Source organism: Strix aluco, chromosome 3 (genome assembly GCF_031877795.1).
Source record: "Strix aluco isolate bStrAlu1 chromosome 3, bStrAlu1.hap1, whole genome shotgun sequence".
Lineage (NCBI taxonomy): Eukaryota > Metazoa > Chordata > Aves > Strigiformes > Strigidae > Strix > Strix aluco.
This window is the reverse complement of record NC_133933.1, coordinates 43,607,417-43,628,196: the sequence shown is the minus strand read 5'-3', so window position 1 is coordinate 43,628,196 and position 20,780 is coordinate 43,607,417. Positions and strand designations below refer to the sequence as shown.

At 42.6% G+C, this 20,780-nt stretch overlaps 1 protein-coding gene across 1 annotated transcript in view; it reads left to right on the top strand.

Moving 5' to 3' along the window:
* Positions 1-11,796, top strand: part of KIF26B (kinesin family member 26B) — a 313,880-nt gene extending 302,084 nt beyond the window's left edge. Inside the window, exons 13-15 of the mRNA XM_074818335.1 lie at positions 1,451-1,653; positions 3,028-3,178; positions 4,728-11,796. Of these exons, the coding sequence (XP_074674436.1) occupies positions 1,451-1,653; positions 3,028-3,178; positions 4,728-4,876 (503 nt within the window). The 3' untranslated portion in view covers positions 4,877-11,796. The remainder of the gene's footprint in view (positions 1-1,450; positions 1,654-3,027; positions 3,179-4,727) is intronic.
* Positions 11,797-20,780: the final 8,984 nt, after the last annotated feature.

Here is a 20,780-nt window from a genome sequence, read left to right as displayed (position 1 = left end):
GTTACTTGCAAATCCAAAAACTAGGCAATCAACAGATATTTTTGGCTTTGGGGGGGTTTTTTGGCTTTCATTGAAGCACCAAGTTGGCAGACATGTTGAAGCTATTTACATTCAAGTTTCAATAAACGTAGTGCTGGAGATTCCTCTAAATGATTTTATCTTGTTTTTAAAATAAAATCTGCATGATCATTCTGCATCCCTTCCCTGCTGGCATCAGTTTTGTTCTTGCAGCCAAAAGAGTCAGTTAATAGTTTAATTCAAACTTGCTGGCTCTGGCTTTTGTTTTTTGTTTCTCCCATTCCTTCTATCCCTGCTGTCTCCTAGGGGAGACACTGCAGGAGTTGTCAGATCCAGAACTTTTTTTTTGGAAAAAAACAGCCATTGCTCTGATTGTACTAAACAAAGCAAGGAAATGTAACCAGTTGTTTTTCTTTTTTGTGTGTGTCTGTTCTTTCTCCCAACAAACCAGATGCTCAACTTCCTTATGGCTGCCATCAGGCCAGTGACATACTTTTTCTCCCTTGTCTTACCTTAGTCCTTGGCTCACATGGCAGATGCTTTCCATATAGCATAGGCTTTATCAACCATATTACATTTTCAGCTATTGCAGTGCTCCCATCCACTGTGCTGGTGTTATAAAGCAGGGTGGGTGTGCATGAGTGCTGGTATTGAAGCAGACACAGTGACTAACCCTTCTGCCAGACCATCGTTCTTGAGGCTTTCTTGCCCATCACCAGTGCTGCAGTAAGTCCATAAATGGGAAATGTTTTAGAAGAATATTCTACTGAGCAGAGACAAGGCTAATGCAACTCTGATGGCAACCACCAAGCTCGGGTGTACTTGCTGCAGGCTTTTTGTCCTCTCTAGTGTTTTTACTGCTCTAGCAGCCAGTCTACAGTGGTGTTATGCAAAGGACTAGGTGGTGGTATACTGGCACTCAGCTCCAGCATAGTAAAAGAACTTGGGTATCAAAGTGCTTTTTGTGCTCTCATTAAAAAAACCCAAGCACACCTTCCCTGGAGATGGTCTGTGTAGAGGCTGTCTGAAGCTTGTCCTTAGGCTGTAAGAGCCAGTACCAGTAAAGAGATAGGAAAGCAAAGCTAGACCAGTTCTAACCTGCTGCTCTGGTCCTTCACTGACATACCTATACACACCGAGACCTGAGCAAAGGAAAGCAGGCACAAGCTCTGGAAGGTACATATGCCCTCTGAGGATCAAATCCTGGAGTCAGGCACCAAGGAACAGGCGAGGATCTGACTTGTGGTGAGTGGGTACAGCACATCACAGCTACAGCTCACCCCAGCTTCCATGGCCTCCCTGGATTTTTGCTCCATTTTCTTCTGTGTGTAAGAAGGCTGAATATGTATAGTTTGCAGACATCTCTGCAGATGGAGCAGAAAGGAGAGACAATAACCGTGCTAACATGAAGTGGCACTTTTTGCACTTGCAGGTTCACAGAGACGGAGGCTTATTCCAGCTTTGTCACTTGACACCGCTTCCCCAGCCAGGAAGCCTGCTAACAGCCCCGGGGTGCGCTGGGTGGATGGGCCCCTGCGAAGCGGGCAGCGGGGGCTGGGGGAGCCCTTTGAAATCAAAGTCTATGAGATAGATGATGTGGAGAGGCTCCAGCGGCGACGAGGTGGGGAAAGCAAGGTGAGTGCAATCCATGTAATTTGTCTCCAGCCTCCTGAAGGGTGTAAGAGGGGGAATTCAGATTATGCAGTCAGAAATGTGTAGTATCATATATGGTTAATTCAACTGGCAGCAAAACCTCTTATCATATTTAAGAGCAGTTGTGACTCAATTTATGCCTTCTGTAGCAGCTAACAGACATTGGTACCTTTCATTTTTGCCCCTTGCTTATAGTTTTGGTGGTTCCTGTGCTCCAGCATCTTGTCACACCTGTCTTTCAAGGCAGCAGTGGTACCTCAACTGCTTTGATGGTATTGTTTTCAGGATAGCTAATGTCTTCTCTCTAACAAAGTTGTTCCTGCCAACCTCAGACCTCCAAATTTACAAAAAGATCAGAGAATTGTAAAGGTCAGCTCTTGAGATGTATGACTGGGAAGACTATCTGCAGTTAGTGGAATAACACCAATTTTAGAGTAACTGTGGATATAGACTATTATTTTAAGGCTCTTTTTCTTCCTAGTCCCTGTCACTTGGTTAGGCTGTTTGTGATGTTGTTTGATACGATTTTGTATGGAGAAAAACATCACTTGTTGGGGTGGTATTTCCACTGCACTTCACCCACACAGCAGATTTATCTACAGAGTAGATGGCAGAATAGGGTTGAGACCTTCACACAGGCTTGGAGGAGGATAGTTCTGGTATTGGGAATGCTCCCATGCTAGCAAGGGTAGCACAGCCCTCACCATGGGGGCACTTACTGCATTTCTTGATGGCTGCCACCCCGCAGAAGTCATGCCAGGCCAGGCTGGGTGCCTCCAGACAGCACTGCACCCTGTGCTGTTATCGTGCCCCATATCTTTACAGAAAATATATCTTCTTTATTAATGATTGTGAATTGCTAGAGCTTTTCATAACATATTCCCTTTGTTTAAGGATGTTTTAAATTTGGTATTGCTACCAGTTCTCTTATTTTATGACTACTGCATTTCTTTTGCACCAAGCACAGAGATGTATTTAGGATTTTAATATAGCAAGCAGTGGATTTCCTTCTCCCAAGAGCTTAGATTTTCTTAGCCAAACTTGTGGTGACAAAAACCAGAAATGTTTTGCTACAGTTAATCCGATTTCAAGATGCTGCCTGTTATTAATTATTATGGTTTATTATTAACTATCATTGCAAAGTCTCCAAAGCTCACTGATGGAAAACATCAAAACCAAACAAAAGCAATAAAAATAAAACAGATGATGGATGATTTCATGCAGTGATTCATACACTTCTACAGTAAATGGCTCATTGTCAGTATTATTGATTGGAAGATCATTTAACTGAATGGATCTGGGTATTTCTTCTCTTCTCCACCTATTCCTTCCCTGCTCCTTTTTCCTGGTTGGCAGGAGGTGATATGTTTCAATGCCAAGCTGAAAATCCTGGAGCATCGCCAGCAGAGAATTGCTGAGGTCAAGGCCAAGTACGAGTGGTTAATGAGAGAACTGGAGGTGACCAAACAGTACCTGATGCTGGATCCTAATAAATGGCTCAGTGAATGTAAGGACGTTATTTTATTGCCTAGACTCATAGGTGTCCTTTGGTTTATTTAACGGTGGGGACAGAGGGGAGCGGAAGTGTTTGCTAAGAGTGAGATGTGGGCTACTGTGTTTGTAAACTAAAATGAACCAACATATGGCCTAAGGGCAAGTTTTAGATTGGCTGTATTTCTAGAACTAGTCCCTATAATTCTTATTAAATGTTGACAGTAGAACTGAACAATCCTTTTTGCCTGAGAGCTGAATGTTGAAATGGTACAGCATTGTAGTGGTGAATATTGCCATTGGTAGATTAACGTTCACGCGTTTCAGTCCGCAGCTCCTGAAAATGAGATTTTTTTTTTGGCCTCAGATCACTCAGACATATGAGCAATACTATAAATCTGTTCTTCTACCACAAAATAACACTGTGGAGCAAACCTGTCCCTTGGCACCAGTGGGCTTACATGAAAAATGAATTTGGCCCATTTTTTATAACTATAGATGTGTAAAGTTCAGAGAGCTTAAAGGGCATTCACATTCAAATGAAGAAGGATGTCAACACCTCAAAGCAAAAAAGATAAAGACTACTGCAGTAATTGTACAACAATTTTTAATATTAGCAAGCAGACAAGTTCATATCAAAGATTTCTAGAAAAAAAACCCTCCATTTATTTAGAATAATTGCAGATGGCAAAAGGAGGTTGGCTGGTGTGTTCTCTTAAAGCATCCTAACTCTTCCTTTCACAGCTGCCATAAGTTAACACTAGATTGGTACATCCTGCAAACAACCACAGTATATGTTTCAGGAACACTATTAAAGAAGAGAGATAAAAAGGACAGATTTAAAGGGAGCAGAGAATTTGCCATACATTGCAGTCTGCTTACTTTTTGATGTCTTTGCTTTCAATTCCAGTGTGATAAATGCAGAAGGCCTCAAGGATGGCACAGACCTCAGGGACCAGATAAGATGGGAAGTGCTGGCTCAGACAACGTGTGTCACACTCGGCTTCCATGGAAGCCACTGCCAGCAGGTCTCTGGCAGCATACAGGCACCTATGTTGGAGTGATTGATGATTGCCTTCCCTTGCCACTCTTGAGTGGTCTAGTGAGAATCACATGTAATAGGGAGAGATGTGAGAAGCAAGGAGGTTGGTTTCTAACTCTGACTTCTCAATTCAGCAAAGGACTTGTCCTCCCAGGGCAGAGCACCTATTTAAGTCTCTTTCTGGTCAGCAGAATGTGTGAGAGAGTCAGTACATGCTTAGCACTCAACATTTGCTTAAGGGTGTTGGAGTGCAACAAAAGGCACCTGCAGTTCCAAAGAGGATGGCAGAGAGTATTGTTTAAGAAAGCATCCAGTGCAATTTTACCAGTATTTTTCACTATCAGCAAGCCGCTGTACCATTTCAATAGCCATTAAACAGAAAAGGCAAGTTTTAATGACAGTGGCAAGCCAGAGATAATGTATACAGAACTGATGGGTTTGAAGACTTGAATTAGCTGTCTCTCGCACCAACCAGCACTGGGTTTTGTCTGCTTTTCCTATCTGTGTATTTTCTTTCCCATAGTTGATCTGGAGCAGGTATTTGAGCTGGATTCTCTGGAATACCTGGAGGCCCTGGAATGTGTGACTGAGCGTTTGGAAAACCGTGTCAACTTCTGCAAGGCCCATCTCATGATGATCACCTGTTTTGACATCACCTCTAGACGCCGATAAAGTATGAACCTCAAGAGAATTTCAATGTGCATCTCTGCCATCCTCCTTTTCCCTTCTGAATAGCATCCCAAAGACAACAGAATGAGGATGAAGGTTGGAGTCAAGTCTCAACTGTGTGTATGAGAGATTTGCTATACTATACAGAAGAGTAGTATTAAAAAAAACAGGACAAGCATGAAAAATGGAGATATAAGGTTGTTGATTCTCTTAGCCTAAAAGAGCACTTTGAGGAACCTTTAAGGACATGTCTGTAAATAAGAACTGCTGGCAGAAGACACTTCTTTCCCCGCATTAGCTGAGGGAGGAGGAAAGGTGGTTGTAGGACTTCCATTGAGAGGTTCATTAAAAGAAAACCTATCCAGAAAAACTGTTTAAGTGCCTTGCAAATCTTTATTATCCAAACATTTATGTTCATACTTTATTGTGTACAGATGGTGCTAGTCAAGAAAAGAAAAAGGAAAAAAACACACTTTTGAAATGTATTTACAGCTTGTTTTTCTCTTGGTGTTTTCTCCTATTTCAGACTTGCTGTTTCTAAGTAACTTGTGTTTGTAGAGATATTTCCTAATCAGTACAACATATGAATAAATGTTAACTGTCTTTTCTTGTTACCAGAGTAAGGCCACTCAAAGAGAAATTCAACTTTGCCAGATGACACAAAAAATATTTCTAGCAGTGAGTAAGGTTTGCCTATATGTTCTTCTGTACTATCTTATATACTGGAGGATACACTAATTTTCCCAGTCTGTAGGTTCTGCAGTGTATGAGAAAGGAGAGGTGACATTATCATAAAGTAAATATCTTTTCCATTTGATCCAACCCCCATCATTTGTTTTCTTTTTAATGTATCTTTAGCTTTATACTGGCTGTTATGGATGAGTTATGGATGAGGAGGCACTTTTATCCTAACCCCTTTTTCTGGTGCTAATAACTTGCTGGAAAATTACTCTTCAGGCTGAGGGCTCCCATGTTTATCAGTCAAAAAAATGAGTGATTTATTCTGTCTTTCTTAAGACTATAACTGATAAAATTTAGCTTCTCTTCTTCTCGACATATAACACTGCAAAACATGTTTTGGCAGCTTTTGGTCTCTGGCCCAGTCTGTCCATAGTCACAGATGTACCTGAGAAGTGCAGGCTCTGCTCAGCTCAGTGCGTCTGGAAATAAATGGAGTTGTGAATCAGTGGATATAGCATTTCAGGCATGTTGGCTATGGCATTTTCCTTATCAACCCTCCAGTACCAAAGCCATGGCAAAATTCACATTGACATCAAAAGGACAAGGGTCTGTGCCTCAATGCACATTCAAAGGAACATCATTTGTGTTTCTTAAAGAAATGTGAAAAATCTGCATTTTAATTACATATGAGCATGAAGAATTATTTTGTTGAATTAGGTTTCTTCTTCTTCTATATTGAAATAAGTGCATTCACAAAAAATCCTCTCTCATATACACTTGTGCTACCCTCCTGTTGCCTATGAGAAAATAAGAGCATCATTTAACATATACTCAACATGCATCAATTTACTGCTGTACTTAAATGTAACTCTTCTTTTACCTGCACCATAATATTAATGCCATCTTACAACATCCCAAGCAGCAAGTCCCAATGGAAAAATAACCCTACAAAAATACTGATAGCTTTTCTAGTGGATAGCTGAAATAAAATCTTTAAAAAAATAAACAACATAGAAATGACATTTATATAGTTTTCTTTTAATACTCTACAATTTGTAATAGCAAATCTTATTCATTCTGTTAGCCTTGTCACTGGATTTTGTAGCAGATCCTTCTTACATTCTATAGGATTATTTGGAGGTAAAAAAGGTCCTATATGAAAGTCACTTTCTAGTCTGTTCTAGAGCATTTTCCTATCATGAAACTCATATTCCAAGTAAGTATTAAAGACATAGGTCTGATCCTGCTCCCCTTCTCTCTCAAGGCAAAAAAAACTCTGGGAAAAAAAAAAATCCAGACAATGTGATTTATCTAGCTTTGTTTCTCTTTGTAATGATTTCAGTAGCACTTGTTATGTGTTGGTTCTGTTGAGGCCATCTCTTCTTCGCAGAGCCACGTGAACTCAGTGCAGCTCCACAGAGCCATGGGAATTGCCCCTGCAGTTTTGTGCTGGAAGAAGACCTAGCACCCTTGGGGTATGGAATGCATCTCTCTTTATGGGCTTAGTCCTGCAGAGCCCCAGCTACATGGTGCCAGGTCACATACACACAGGAGAGCTCCCATCTCTCACTCACCTGCGTCCCCAGGTAGGCCTGCACTGCTCTCACCTGTGACACCACTCAGCCTGTCTCTCAGGCCATGCCCCCACATTCAAGAAAGAACCCCCACACACCCCCCAAGTTGTGCATATGAAATTGAATGGTGCCTTCTTTAAGCTTAAGCATTTCTGAAAATGTGTTTGCTGGAAGGTGGTCATTGGGAAATTGGGACTCATTGTCCTTCCTCTGCTGAAAACAAACAGCCCAAAATGGGCATGCTGGGCACTCTGGGGACCTGCAGTGAGATGGTAAATGGCAAGTGGTACAGTAAAAGTAAACACACACTTGACAGAAAGAAAGTGAAATCCTAGCAAATGGTGCATGCACAGAATGCATTATTAACAAGAGATGCCCTCTCACATAGTCTGGGACTTAGACAGAAGTGATGATGTTTCTATAAATCAAGTGGACACATTTCAGAGCTACTGTAAAATATCTATTACGTGTAATATTCCTCAGCATCATTAACTCAATTATTCATTGTCTCTAGATTTGTACCTCTGTAGATTAGGAAGCATAGCAAAAAGCGCTTCTATCTAGCCATTCTTTTAAACAGTAAGAGTATATGTTTGCTCTGTTTATCACGATGGACCAAAATTGATTCCTGAAATCAAACAGACTATGCCAAGGATTAATTTGGCATACTGAAAATTGTGTGCTAACTGAGCAGAATCACAGTCCTTACAAATATGTTATTTCTGAGGATTTAATTAGAGTAGCCATTAACACTGCCATCATTTACTAGTATTCATATCCTAAAATCCGCACTTATCTTTTCTTTTTTGACTTTCTGTTAGTGCATTTCAGAATTTGCCACTATATTTTGAGGAATTTTGGTGGCTTAATGGATAAAATGGAATGGAAATTTGTGGAGATTTGACATCTATGAAATGTTTTCTTGTTGAGAATAGCTTTTTACTTCAGAATTTATATCATTATACTTCAAATATCTGCAAAACAGGTAATTAAAAGCATCAGGACCTTATTATGAAATTGATCTTAGTCTACAGCAGCCAGCATTTTGCAGAAGACCCATATACTTCTGTACGTCATCCAGGAAATCCCATTCTTTAAGCAATTGCTAGCGTAATGCTGGTTTTATGCTGACTTTTTAAAAGGCATCAAATTGCTCAAAATAAACAAGAACAATGTGATTGTAATGCTTAATCGTCTGCATGTTCAGAAATCAATCTTATTTCCCTGGGACAGCTTTAGTAGGAAACAGCAATGTTAACATAATTAGGTTTGAAGGTTAATTCTTTGTTCGCATGTGTAACAGGAGATCACAGTTCTTCATTGTGGGGTTGTGTAATGGCTGCAGAACACCAGCGCAGCTCCACGTCCCCACCGCTGTGCTCGGGCGTGGACAGCTGGGGGCAGTTTGGGCCTCCTTCTGAGAACTGCTTGTAAGGGACAGAACTTGCTTTATGGCCACAGATTCAAGTGAAACCATAGACTGGAGAGTTTGGCTGTGATCTGGATTCAGACATCCTGCTAGTCTGTGTGAGCCCTCGCAGCAGGCAGAAAGCCATGGGTCGCACACCCACCAACTCACTTCGTATCCTAGAGGGTGTGAGAGATCCCTAATTCCTGATGCATTTGTCATAACAAAACGCTCTTTTCTCTTGCCATACATGCCTTGTATTTGCCTCAAAAGGATTCCTTGTCAATTCATTCAGATCTAAGCAATAAGAAGTATTTTTTCACAGAAAGGCAAGGAAGCAGACTGATATTCACGGTTTTCTTTTCTTAGGTCTTTACTGGGCCTGTTCTCATCTCGCCTGTGGTGGTATAACTGAGGCACAATTGCGTTAAGTCAGGAGAGTTGTAGCAGTGTAAACCCACTTGTGAGGAAAATGAAAATTCATCCACCTGCCATTTCTTTGGGTATTTACTGTGCTGCTAGTTATATAGTTGAAGACTATGCTCCTCTTACCTATTTGATACTCCCTCATTTTGCATGAGGGCCATGCACAGAGCTATCACTGAACATATGCTGGCTTCAATCCAGTCTTGGAAGACTCCTGCTGCCATACAATGTAACTTCTGAAACTTGCAGCTACATAAAAGAGTAACCAGTAAAGGGCAATGGCATGATCCTCTGACACGAAGCAAGCTAAGTGAGAGCTGCAGATAATGTACAGAAAAGGATGAAAGATATACACTGGTATTTTTTTCTTTCATGTCTGAACATGGCAATTATAGAGGCAAAAACCTGGGAGTGATGCTGGGAGTATGCACATCAAGGCCCAAGCTTGCTCACAGAATAGACTCAGTCCATCTTGAAGTGATTTTTTTTTCTTTTATTCATTTATCTCGATAATATGGTTTGTCTTAAAATAGCAACTATTACCTGTGGTATGGAATTCAAATTTTATGACAGTTTAAGGATGTAGACTCTTTTACAAACATTGCCTTTTACAGATGTTTGTGATTTTGTTGCATCTTTTATTCTGAGATAAAAATAATCATAAAAATAAGCATACAGACATACAGATAAATGTATATGTACACAGCCCGAGACAGACAGTCCCTTCACACATTATTGTGGGGAGGTGGCATGACTGTTCACAAATGGCAACAGCGATCACTCCCTCTTCCTTCTCCAAGGAGTACCTATAAAACTTTTCTCCTTGCACTCACCAGGATGAAGCTGATTTATCCCACACTATAGGGAAAACTTATGCTTGAAATGATTTTGAATGCTTCTTTTAAAGGTCCTTTCTTCCCCATGTTCTTCAGCCTACAAAGCCAAGTTGCTGCAGTTCTCATGTAGAGGCTGTCATTGAAACGTTAAAGCCTACTCTGTGTTTCAGGGTGTCATGAATTTAAGGCAAGATATTTTGCGATCACAGCTGTTAAATACAACAATTTCTGCATATGCATGAGGCATACAGCATAGTTACATCAATTGAAAGCCTGGGCTCTCAGCTGTCTATAAGATAAAGCTTTCTGTCTAGTCCTAATTGCTTTAAAATTCTAACTTGAAGCTTCTGCATTGCAGAAGCAAATACAATTCTCATAAACCGGAGGTTGAGTGACCCTTTGATACCAGTTCATATGGGAGGGGTGGTTGCTCAGCCTCAGGGATGCAGCATCTCACTGCAGAGATCAAAGCATTTGTATCACTGAATACTGATAGGAGTGGATGACAACCATACAGAGAGGTGCTATTTCTCAAATCCACTGATGGGTGACATACCTTGCTTAACCCTGATGTCCTCACGGTTGTTTTGCTTAACCCTGATGTCCTCACAGTTGTTTTGTTACTCCATACAGGCTTTTGCATTGGCGACACCCAGCAGTTTTTGGAGACACAAGTCTGGCTGTTGCCAGCTATCGCACGATTTGAAACAGGTGTCCAAATAACTATGGCAAACAAAACTGTGAATGATTTGTCAGTGCAAAGTTAATAATCTCTATCTCTTGCATTTATTGTGCGCTCATCCCAGGGTTATCTGAGCTTCCATACCTGCTCTTGGAAATAATAAACCATTTTATTATTGTCTTTATCTTTTCTTCTTTCTCATTCTCAAGCAAGCTTTCAAAAAACAAAAAAGAAAAATCAGTTTCCCTTGAAAATGTAGCACCCTTATCCTAACTCCATTGAAGTCAATACAGATTTTGCCACCAGCTTCACAGACAACAGACTTGTGCTCACTTATGCAACATTTTGAAGCTCACAAAGGGCATGATGATTTTGCAAAGAATGGAGGTGCTGAAAGTGAAATAGTAGCATTCATCTATAATATTTCAAACCACCTTCAAAACCTTCCTGGACGGGAAATAAAACACAACCCAACCCATCTTACTTTGAGTGGTCCTACTTAAATATTGAGCAAACTTTATAATAATGGTAATAAATTGGTGCTTGAGGCAGTTTCAGCTATATTACATATTCTCTATATACTCTAGATATGGATGTATTCACCCTCTATATTGTATATGTATGTGTGTGAGTATTTACATATAACACACATACATATATGTTTTATGTATGCATATATACTAACTTTTCTAAGTTTTCCTTCTTTCCCTCCCATAGCTGAAACTGCTGGTTACTAACATCCACATCATATTCTATGTATGAAGGATATAATTTATTTGTAAACTCAGGATGTTCTTGTTTTATAGAGTTGCTTGTATTTTATAATTTATTTACACATCATGGTTGGAAATGCTTATCTAAGTGCTATGCATTGAAGTGTATGTTTGCTAAATCCATTTCACTCTGTCCGTGGCTATGTTCTTTCTCATTATAACAGTGGTATAAAATAGGGCTAAGGAGGAGACAAACTGATGGATATAGAACTTATGCTGGTCCCACCGGTGGGTAATTCCAAAAGAGGATGTATCAGTACTAGATATATATATTTTATCAACTAAATTTTATGGGGAAAAAAAAAAAGAAAAAGAAAGAACAGCATGAGGACAAGTTCAAAATGTGGAAAGTCACAGCCATTTCCAAGTTGGTCAACAAATGCATCGAGCCTTTTGCCATTAAAATTGTAAAGTTTATTGTTTGCTGGCTAAAAAATATCCCTTTTGTGGTATCTGAGGTGTGAAACATTGTCAAAAATATGATGTCTGGAAAAAAAAATCAAACTATAGTGGCATTAAATGTTTACTTTTATCTTACCAATATATCTGCCTCCTCCTCCTCCTGACTATTTCACTTTGGATGAGAGCATTTATGAAATGGCAGAGAAGAAGGTGCTTTTGACGCACAAGAGGATGTGTTACTATAATAGTGAGAGTGAGCAAGATCAAGCCTGAAAATAAAACATCTGAAGGGGTTCTACCAAGCAAGTATCTCTGAGAAGGAAATTTGCCAGAAAACAATAAGGAATTGCAGGGTTTGAGAGCAATGACAGAAATGTTACAACCAAGCACAGCACCATTAACTTCTCCCCTACTGTTGTCCAGAAACAGAAATAAAACACAGTAATGGGGCCTGAACTGGTCAGGCTTTTACATAAGCTGGTTATGCATACATGCCTCCCTGTATTAGCAGGGATTGCTCCATCTGCATCTGTGAGCAAGGGAAAAATCTTGAGGCCAAACAAATGATAAAAATGTGTTCATAGGTATAATTTTTTGTCATCTGTAACAATAGTGTCAGATTTCCCTTGGCCACCATGCAGGTATATGACACAATGTAAGAGTAATAAAAAGGGTTTGTATCCATTACTCAAAACATGCTTCTCTCTCCGAGGGGCACTGGTGGCAGGTTCAGCTGACCCCTGAGCTTCTCCTGAGGTGTGTGCAATAGCTGCTTGCCTTTTGCTCACATTTGTGGTGTTCCCTGTTGATAATTAAAAGAGCACCTTGCTTGCAGGGCAAAATGTGAATCAGCTCTCTGGGCAAATCTCAAATGCCCCTTGACACTTGGGGAAGCCTCAATAAGGATACTGTGCCTTTCCCATTGGGGAAGGGGAAAAAGGAAACGATTTAAAAATCTCCTTTAAGACATGTCATGTGCTGGCAGATTATTCCCTCATATGGCCTACTTTAGGAGGGACACATTAGTGTGCTAGGTGTCTAAATATTTGATTGAGTTTAGTGTGCATTTAAAATAGTCCTTTCTTTTTCCTTGTTATTATACCAGCTCGGTCGCAGATCTCGCAATCACAGTGGCAGGGGATGCAGTCATCTACCATGCCCAGCTCTTCCAAACGAAAAATATCAAGGTGGCTATAGAGGCAAAGGCTGGCACATAATGAGATGGTGTGGCAGAGGGGAGGAGGGAGTTTCTCCTCATTTATCCTCATCCAGCAGCAAGCCCTACCTTAGCTGTTGCCCCTGGGCCAGTGAATTTGCATGCTGGTGCCTCTCCACAGTAGCTGTAAATGAAGATAAATGGCCATTTATTTCGTCTGTGGGCTGTTCAGAATAGCTCTGATTTTCTCTAAAGAGCTAAAAGGCTTATTGCCTATTTTTCAAGTAATTTATCTTCATTGCTGTTATCATGCAGCCACATCAGTATTAAAGAGCCTGAAGTGCCTTACAGTGACAAAAACAGAGAAAAATGGGTTAGCACAAGTCCTAGACTTTGTCTAAGGCAGAACTGATGGTGAGGAGCTCTATATGAGCTGAAAACAAAATCAATTCACTCTTTGTCAGTTCCAAAGCCTTACAGACCTTCAATACTACACACCTCCAGTTTGGGGCAAGACTTCCAGGAAAGATTTCGGGCACAGAGCAAGAGCAGGGGCTCACACCTAGCAAAAAGCTGGTGTCCTTATGAGGCCTGCTTCAAATTGCTGGCACCTCTAATGCCCTAGCCATGACCAAGTCTTAACTTGTCTTTAAAACCAATAACTTGCCAGACTAAAAATCAAGGGAAGGTATAGTGTGGAAACCTGACAGGTCCCATCTCCTTACAGGGTCCTGAACAAGCTCCCCAACTACTGGCAAACCAAGAGAAGGGAAAGTAGTTGCTAAAGCTGGTTCCTCTCCCACATCTGCCTGCAAAACACTGGGGCTCCCAGGACCTCATCTTCATTTTGGCTGGCAGGACTAGCTGCCTGGAAGCTGCTGAGGAGGGAACAAGAAAATTCAGCTCCCAGTCTCTCAGATGAACACAAAATTAATGTTTAGTTCCTCTAGAAAAAAGCCATCTGTGAGTGGATTTTACATTTTAGGATATCTGTTAGTATTCTTGATAGCTGCCAATCTGGCAGATTTGGAGGCTGACATCTGCTATTTAACCACCGAGCAACGCTATATTGGCTGTGACCACACAAATGCTCTATATTGCTCTAAGACCACTTTCATAATCTCCAAAAACAACTAGGTGGCTTGGAGGTCCTATCCACTCTTCCTTCAAGAACAACCCTGGCAAGTGCTGACCTGGTAAAAACTCTAAGACAGCCAAAAATGGTCCATTCCCAATGGATGCTTGTCTAGGGAAAAGACTTGCATCAACTTTCATACAAGTTTATGTGTGTCTCTTCCATGGGTGCTTATTGCACAGGTTTGTCTGCCATGCTTTGCATCAGGTTGCCAATCAACTGGCAGCCAAATGTATGCAGCTGTGTGTTTGGTGCACATCCGTATTTCCATTTCTATCTCCTGCATCAAGTGGACTCACCCAAGTGCAGCCGGATGCATGGGTCCGGTGTGCGGGACTTGGGGCTTGCTGTGGAGAGGAAGTCTCACACTTCCAGCAACAGAGGACCTTTGTCACTCACTTCAAAAGGAGTAAGGACTGTCCTTGTCCCTGTGTCATCCCTGCTCAGCTTCATTCTCTGAATGATGAGAAACCAGGGAGATGGAAGAAAACTTGACATTTTCTTATATTTAGTTTGTCAAAAGATGAATTGTTCATGTAGTTACAATAAAGCAGAGGAGGGGAACACACAAGCTACCCTGGCCACTGGGCTGTGCTCTGCTGCTCAGCATGAGCCCTTGCAAACTGCCCCGTGGAGCTTGCAAGGAGTAGCCCGATGGTGCTGAAGGAGTAGCAGTGCTTTTACGCACCTTGTCTTTCAGTGCCCGTCCGTGCATAGTGACCCAGTTCACTCCCAGCTCTGTGCTGTAGCTGGATGCCCAGGGACACAACTTTGAAGAGAGGCATGGCAGCTGTGGGAAGATACATAACCCTGCTTTTATTAAAGAGCAAGCTGTCTGCTCCTAAACCATATTTGATGAAAACCTCACAATGCCCAGCAAGCAACACCACAGGAGCCAAGCAAGACACTGTAAACATAATTTTCTCTTAATTTCCAAGGACAATGGAAGGCATGGCAATTACACGAATAATGAGAAAGATAACAGTTTGGCTCCTTGCCCTGCGGCTGGTGACTTGCTCTGCCCCTGGGGGCTGGCATAGCTGGGACTCATGCCTGCCCTGAGTTTCCAGAGGCTCAAAGAACATTTCTGAAGGTTATATGTAAAGCCATGAAGATGCTGTGAAATCCACAGAAAGGGTTCTGGACAGCTTCTAAGCCTTGGCATTGTAGATCTTACATCCCTCAGACTCTATTCTTTCTGCTGGCAAGGCTGGAACAATGGGAGCACCAATCTTAGTCTGCTTGACAATTAGGATTGCAGTGGCCTGAAGTGGTCTGCAGAGCGGGTCAGTCACAGGAACAAACACTATATGCATGCTAAATAAACCCCTAGCCTAGCAAGAGAGCTTCTCACCTGAAATCTTTGATGGGAATGCAGTTAGTGTGAGTGTACTGGGGCACTGAAATAATTCAACAGTGAAAAAATTGTTCTGGGATGATTTCTCCACCCAGTAACATCACCTCAGCACTCATGACTCATTCTATGAAATATTTATTTATTGCCCCTCTGAACAATTCCTGGCTTGCTTTTATGTCCTGTTAATAGTGTGCTTTCCAAATTTTTCCATATGTTTGCAACACACACTGTCCCAAAAGGCAGGTTTCCCAGGTCTCTGTGGCAGGTTAGTGTAGACATCAAAGTCAAGGCATGTGAGCCTCCCTAGGAGGTCATTGCAAAGCTATCCCTAGTTTCTTACGCTTTTATGCTGGCCACTTTCACCACTGTATATCACACAGACACTAGGACAGTGATGTTGCCTGTGCACAGCCTCCATGACGTGTCCCGGTGCAATGTGGTTACAGCCTTGTTCTCCAGTCTGTAACTGAGGTCAGTGCTAATGGAGCGGGGACAAGGCAGCACTACGCCGCAGAGAGGTAGGGCCGAGGGGAGACAAAGGGGATGGCAGAACCAGTCCAGGTTCATGAGGGCAGGTGGACATTCATAGACTTGTCAGCAATTTGAGAACAGATCTATACCAGGTGAGTTACAGAGAGGATGAACTTCATGGTGCCTCACTCGCCCCTACAAAGCCAGAGGACACACAGTGGCACCACCTGGCCAGAGGCCTGCGACAGACACACCGTCTTGTTTTGGGACTCATTTCATTGTCACACTGGAAGCAGAAAACCCACTGGGCCTAGAGGAAAAAAACCAAACAACCCAAACCCCTATAGTCTAATAGTTATGTCAAAGCTAGCTATGAAGATGGATGTTTCTTGCTATTCCTCAAACAGGAACTTTGAGTAAAATCAACCCTCATGCTAAGCCATTTTGACTTCTTTATAAGCTAGCACCATAAAGTGTGGAGGCTGTTATACTGCCTTATCTTACTGAGATTGTAAACCTTTGAGCTTTAAATTCCCTCTATGACCCTAGAAATTCTTCCCATGCAAGACAGAGTAGAACTTTTTTTTTTTTTTTTAAAGCACACAGTGACGTAACTTGTAATTAAATCCAAAATAATCAGTGTTTCAGATGGGAAAGCTGTAAACCCATTTCACTAAGAAATCATACACCTGACCACATCCTAGAAGCTTTGCTTGGTTGCAAGGCCACGCTGGCTGGCCAGGAGCTGGCCCACTCGTCAGCTGCTTCATGCAGTGAGATTTTGCTGCGAGAAAGTTCATACGGCACCTGAGGTGTATGGCTGGGCTGGGTGAAGGCTAGCACAGAGGCACTGGTGCCAAACCTGGGCTTCTCTGCATGGGACCATCTGCTGGCCTGAGGCAATTCAGGGGTTCCACCATTTTCATCTGGCAGACTGCATAAGCTTTTTCATAGGAGTTGCAGATGGTAGAGGGAATTCAAGCCTATTGACAACTCAATTCACTTTCCTCAGGTGTCTTGCAAACCCCCCCTCTGTGGGGGGTGTCCCCAGGCTCCACAAAATGTCAGTGACAGCTGAGCCCAGCTGACTGCAACCCCCACTGCAGGGCTTTCAGGGAAGGCAGATGGCACCAGAGCTGGCCTGGCTCAGCCTGTACTGGGGGGACGCGGGCACAAAAAACTTGCCATGATCCAAAGCCAACACAGTAGTTGAGGACTTGGCCCTGCTTAACTGTTGTTCTCTGACACTCACTAAGAGTGGAGCAGCAAGCTAAACATTTCCATGCCACTTCAGAAATTATTATATTGGGGGGGGCAGGGTTGTAGAGCTTTTTGCTCTCTGTTCCCTCCCTCCTCCCCCCCTCAATGGAAGCTGGACACTTGACAACTTTTTACAAGGGTAAAACCTCACCAGCCTCAAGAGCAATGGTCCCTGGTGAGAGGCTGCATCACCAGCAGAGCAGGACATAAAGGGGACAGTGAGGAAGGCACCAGTTTTCCTGTGGTGCAGAGTGGGGAAGCAGGAAGCTCCCTGCAGGTCACGAAACGCTCACTGCAGCATGAAGTGGAGGGCCTCAAAAAGTGCCCCAAGGCACCTTTGTCACGTACTGTGAAAAATGCAATATGCTCAAGAGTTGGCTTTGGCATACCGATGCATTCCCCACACATAAAGTAAAGGTGTTTGCTGAAGGCATCACATCAGGCAGGAACAAAATCCTTGCCTTTGCCTCGGTTCTTCATTTGCCTCTGGTCTGAATTGAGATGCCTGACTGGCTAAGTGACTGTTTGACAGGGCTCAGTCAAGAGTAAAGAGGCCCACGTTAAAGCCTGTCTGGGTCATGGTCTAGATTTGAGTAAGTCTGTAGGTCTGCAGAGCTCTAAACCTATGTCACTTCTTCAGCTCTGCAAACACCAACCAGGGGCTTGTCAGCAAACAGGCCTTTTTCCACCTCACAAGCAGCACCAGCTCCTCATTCCCATCACCCAATAACCACCCTTTCTTGTGACTTAGCAGCAGATTTTGAAGGGCTGTTACACAGCAGAAAAGATGTTGGTCTCTTCATGAACTTCTTCATCGCCTTGGAAGGACATGTTTTGCCAAGACTTTAGATTTGAATGGTAAAATGAACAGCTTTGTGGCCTGGATGTATCACAGTCACATTACATGGATTGGAGAAAGAACTTTGGGGCTCTGATGAAATGAACTTGGACAATGCCCATATGAAGGATTTTTATCCATCTTCCCATCTGCCAGCCATAAAGCAAGGCCTGGTGGCTGGCGGATTGCCCCATCCCAGACTTGGGATAGCATTCCTCTGGTCTTTGCAGAAAACATAAAATCATGGTTTGTCTATTTTTCACAAATTATCGAACAGTCCCCACAGAAAACATTTGATAAAGGTGAAAAATAATGTCTTTGTATATGCTCATTACATTGACCTTTTAAAACACTGTTATATAGTGGTACCTTCAGCCACAGATGTTCAGAAATTAATGTTCCCAACTTGTGATAAATTGCCCTCATCCAGCATTCCTGTTAGCATGGTGGGCAACATCACTCCCTAGTAATGGTATTTTGATCACAGCTGTATATAGGGTATAAACTGGGTACAAGATGTTAATGACATTAAAGAGAACAGAAATCCAGACATTGCCAGTACCTCACCGAAGACTTTCTCCCCAGAGCATGACATGACTTTGAAAAGGAGACTGAAGTACAACAAAGGCCCTTGCATCCAAATGGGAGAATGGGATTGCCCAGGAGAAGCAGAAGAAAATCCCCAGCAGCAACTGCTCCCTTTCATGAAGTCCCCATCATCTCTGCCACTCCAGTTCCCAGACTACCAGCTGCCTCTCAGCTGTATGGCTACTGCTATAGGTATGGAGACTTATTCCTCCCTGCAGTGGTGTGAAGCCTGTGATGCTCTCCAAAGACCACAACAGCCTTTCCATCCTTCACTGTGGGCTCCTGCAGCGTTCATGACTTTGCAACACATCACTTGGGTGTCCCCAGTTTGCAACGGATAGCAGAAGAAGGGTCAGGCCAAACCTCTCCTCTACCTGTTTCATCACAGGGTGCTCAGCACCACAGCTGGTGCCTACCACAACAGGAAGGCAACATTAAAAAGGCTTCATTAAAAGGAGTTTCATTAAAAGTAAACAGGCAAGTACAGCACGGGGCCTGGGGGAGGGGAAGAGTGGAGTTTGCTAATTTTCTCATCAGACGCCCTTCTCTATTACTGTCTCCTGGCTCCTGCTCTGAAAGTCAAGTGGAATTGTCAAGAGGAATCACCTGTGATTTAAAGTGCAGTTTTCCTCCAAGAGGTATAAAAAATTGCCACCTTCCTATCTGGAGCCTCTGGGGACTGGGAATCAGAGTTGCTGAATTGGAGGGGCGGAGGGAGAAAACATTTTGCTCTTTCCTTCAGTCTCCTCAGCCCCACTAGACCAGCACTTAGCTGAAACAGAGACAGGGGGAGCAGGCTCCTTAGCTCCAGGTAAGGAGACCAGCAAGTTCTGCCTGCCCAAGCCCAGGAGATGGAGGGGAACTTCAAGCAAAGAAGAGGCTGCGTGATTATCCCCTTCCTCCTGTCCTGAGGGCAAAGAAATCAGAAGAGATTGTGCTCTGTCCTGATTTGGTCATCTTTGGAGTTAAAAGGGACTCAGGCAGGATGCTTCAGCCCTGCTCGCTTGCTGTGAGCCCCATCAGAATATGGTTAACAACGAGCTGGAGCATTTGAGACTACTGAAAAGCTTGTGTGTGTGTTCGTTTCTGTGCATGCCTGTCTCTGTAGCTATATAGAGATATATTTAAAAGAAGGTTAATTGGTCTCCTGGGAACTATAAAGAACTTGTTAGATTCCTCTGTGTGAGCAGTGACTATATGAAGCCTAATTACTAAGTCTGAGTTATTCTCTCTTTTTTGGGGGGAAGGAATCTCTAAGGTCCTTATTAAAACCTACAAAAAGTCTAAAGAATGATGGAATTAGAATTGATTTGTCCATGTTGATCACAAGTGCAGAGCAAATAAAAACATTGAACTTTCCCCATGAAATACTAATGGGGGTCATATAGGCATGGCTTACACATCACTATTGTGGGGATAAACAGAAACGACTGTGCTGAATGGCAAGAATAGCAGACTGCAGACTTTCAGGTAAGGTGCACTCATTATGCTTAGGACAGGAAAAATACACACCGAGATGTTCTCATAGGGAGCATTTTACAAAACAGTTATCATCTCAAATGTATTTTCAGGCTGATTAACTTTGTAAAATCAGAAATGAAAAAGGAAAGAACTTTGTATGGGAAAATGTACATTGATAGGAAAAATAGCCATTTAAAAACAAGAAAAAAAAAGAAAAGAGGAACTGTAACATGACTTTGGTCTGAAATGCCCAAAAGCATTTGTTTGGGATTTTTTGACTGTACTTTAGACTTTGCTGAAGTGCCGTGGATGGCAACCAAAGCTTTGTCTACGTGGAGGAGGCACAACTTAGGCAGGGCCAGCTCATAGCACTCTTCCCATGTGTGGCAACTAAGCTGTGGAGAAACTCTCAGGCAACACCTGCAATTACGACATGAAAGTACGATGATACCATTCCATCCTGTGCATCCCCACAACCAGTGATGGCAGGACTGGACAGGAGACACTGCATGTAGCTACAGATCTGTCACCAGTCAGGACATGTTCATGTGGGACATGATTAATGTCTGTAAATTAACATGGCAACCAGCTGTTTGCTGCTCTTCCCCAAAAGCTAGGCTAGCCAAATATTTCTCCCCTATAATTAGTAGCTTCTGTAACTGTTATTTTGTTCAGTGAGGGACCTCTCTGCAACACTGTCACTGAGTTTGCTGCTCACATTAACACCTTTTTCTATGGGAGAAGCCACTGCCCCACACCCTGCTGATACCAGCTGGTGCTCTGGGGCTGTTTGCAGTTCTGCCCTTGTGTGAACTTGAGCATGTTGAGTCACTTTATGAGCCTCTTCTTCCTCAACTGT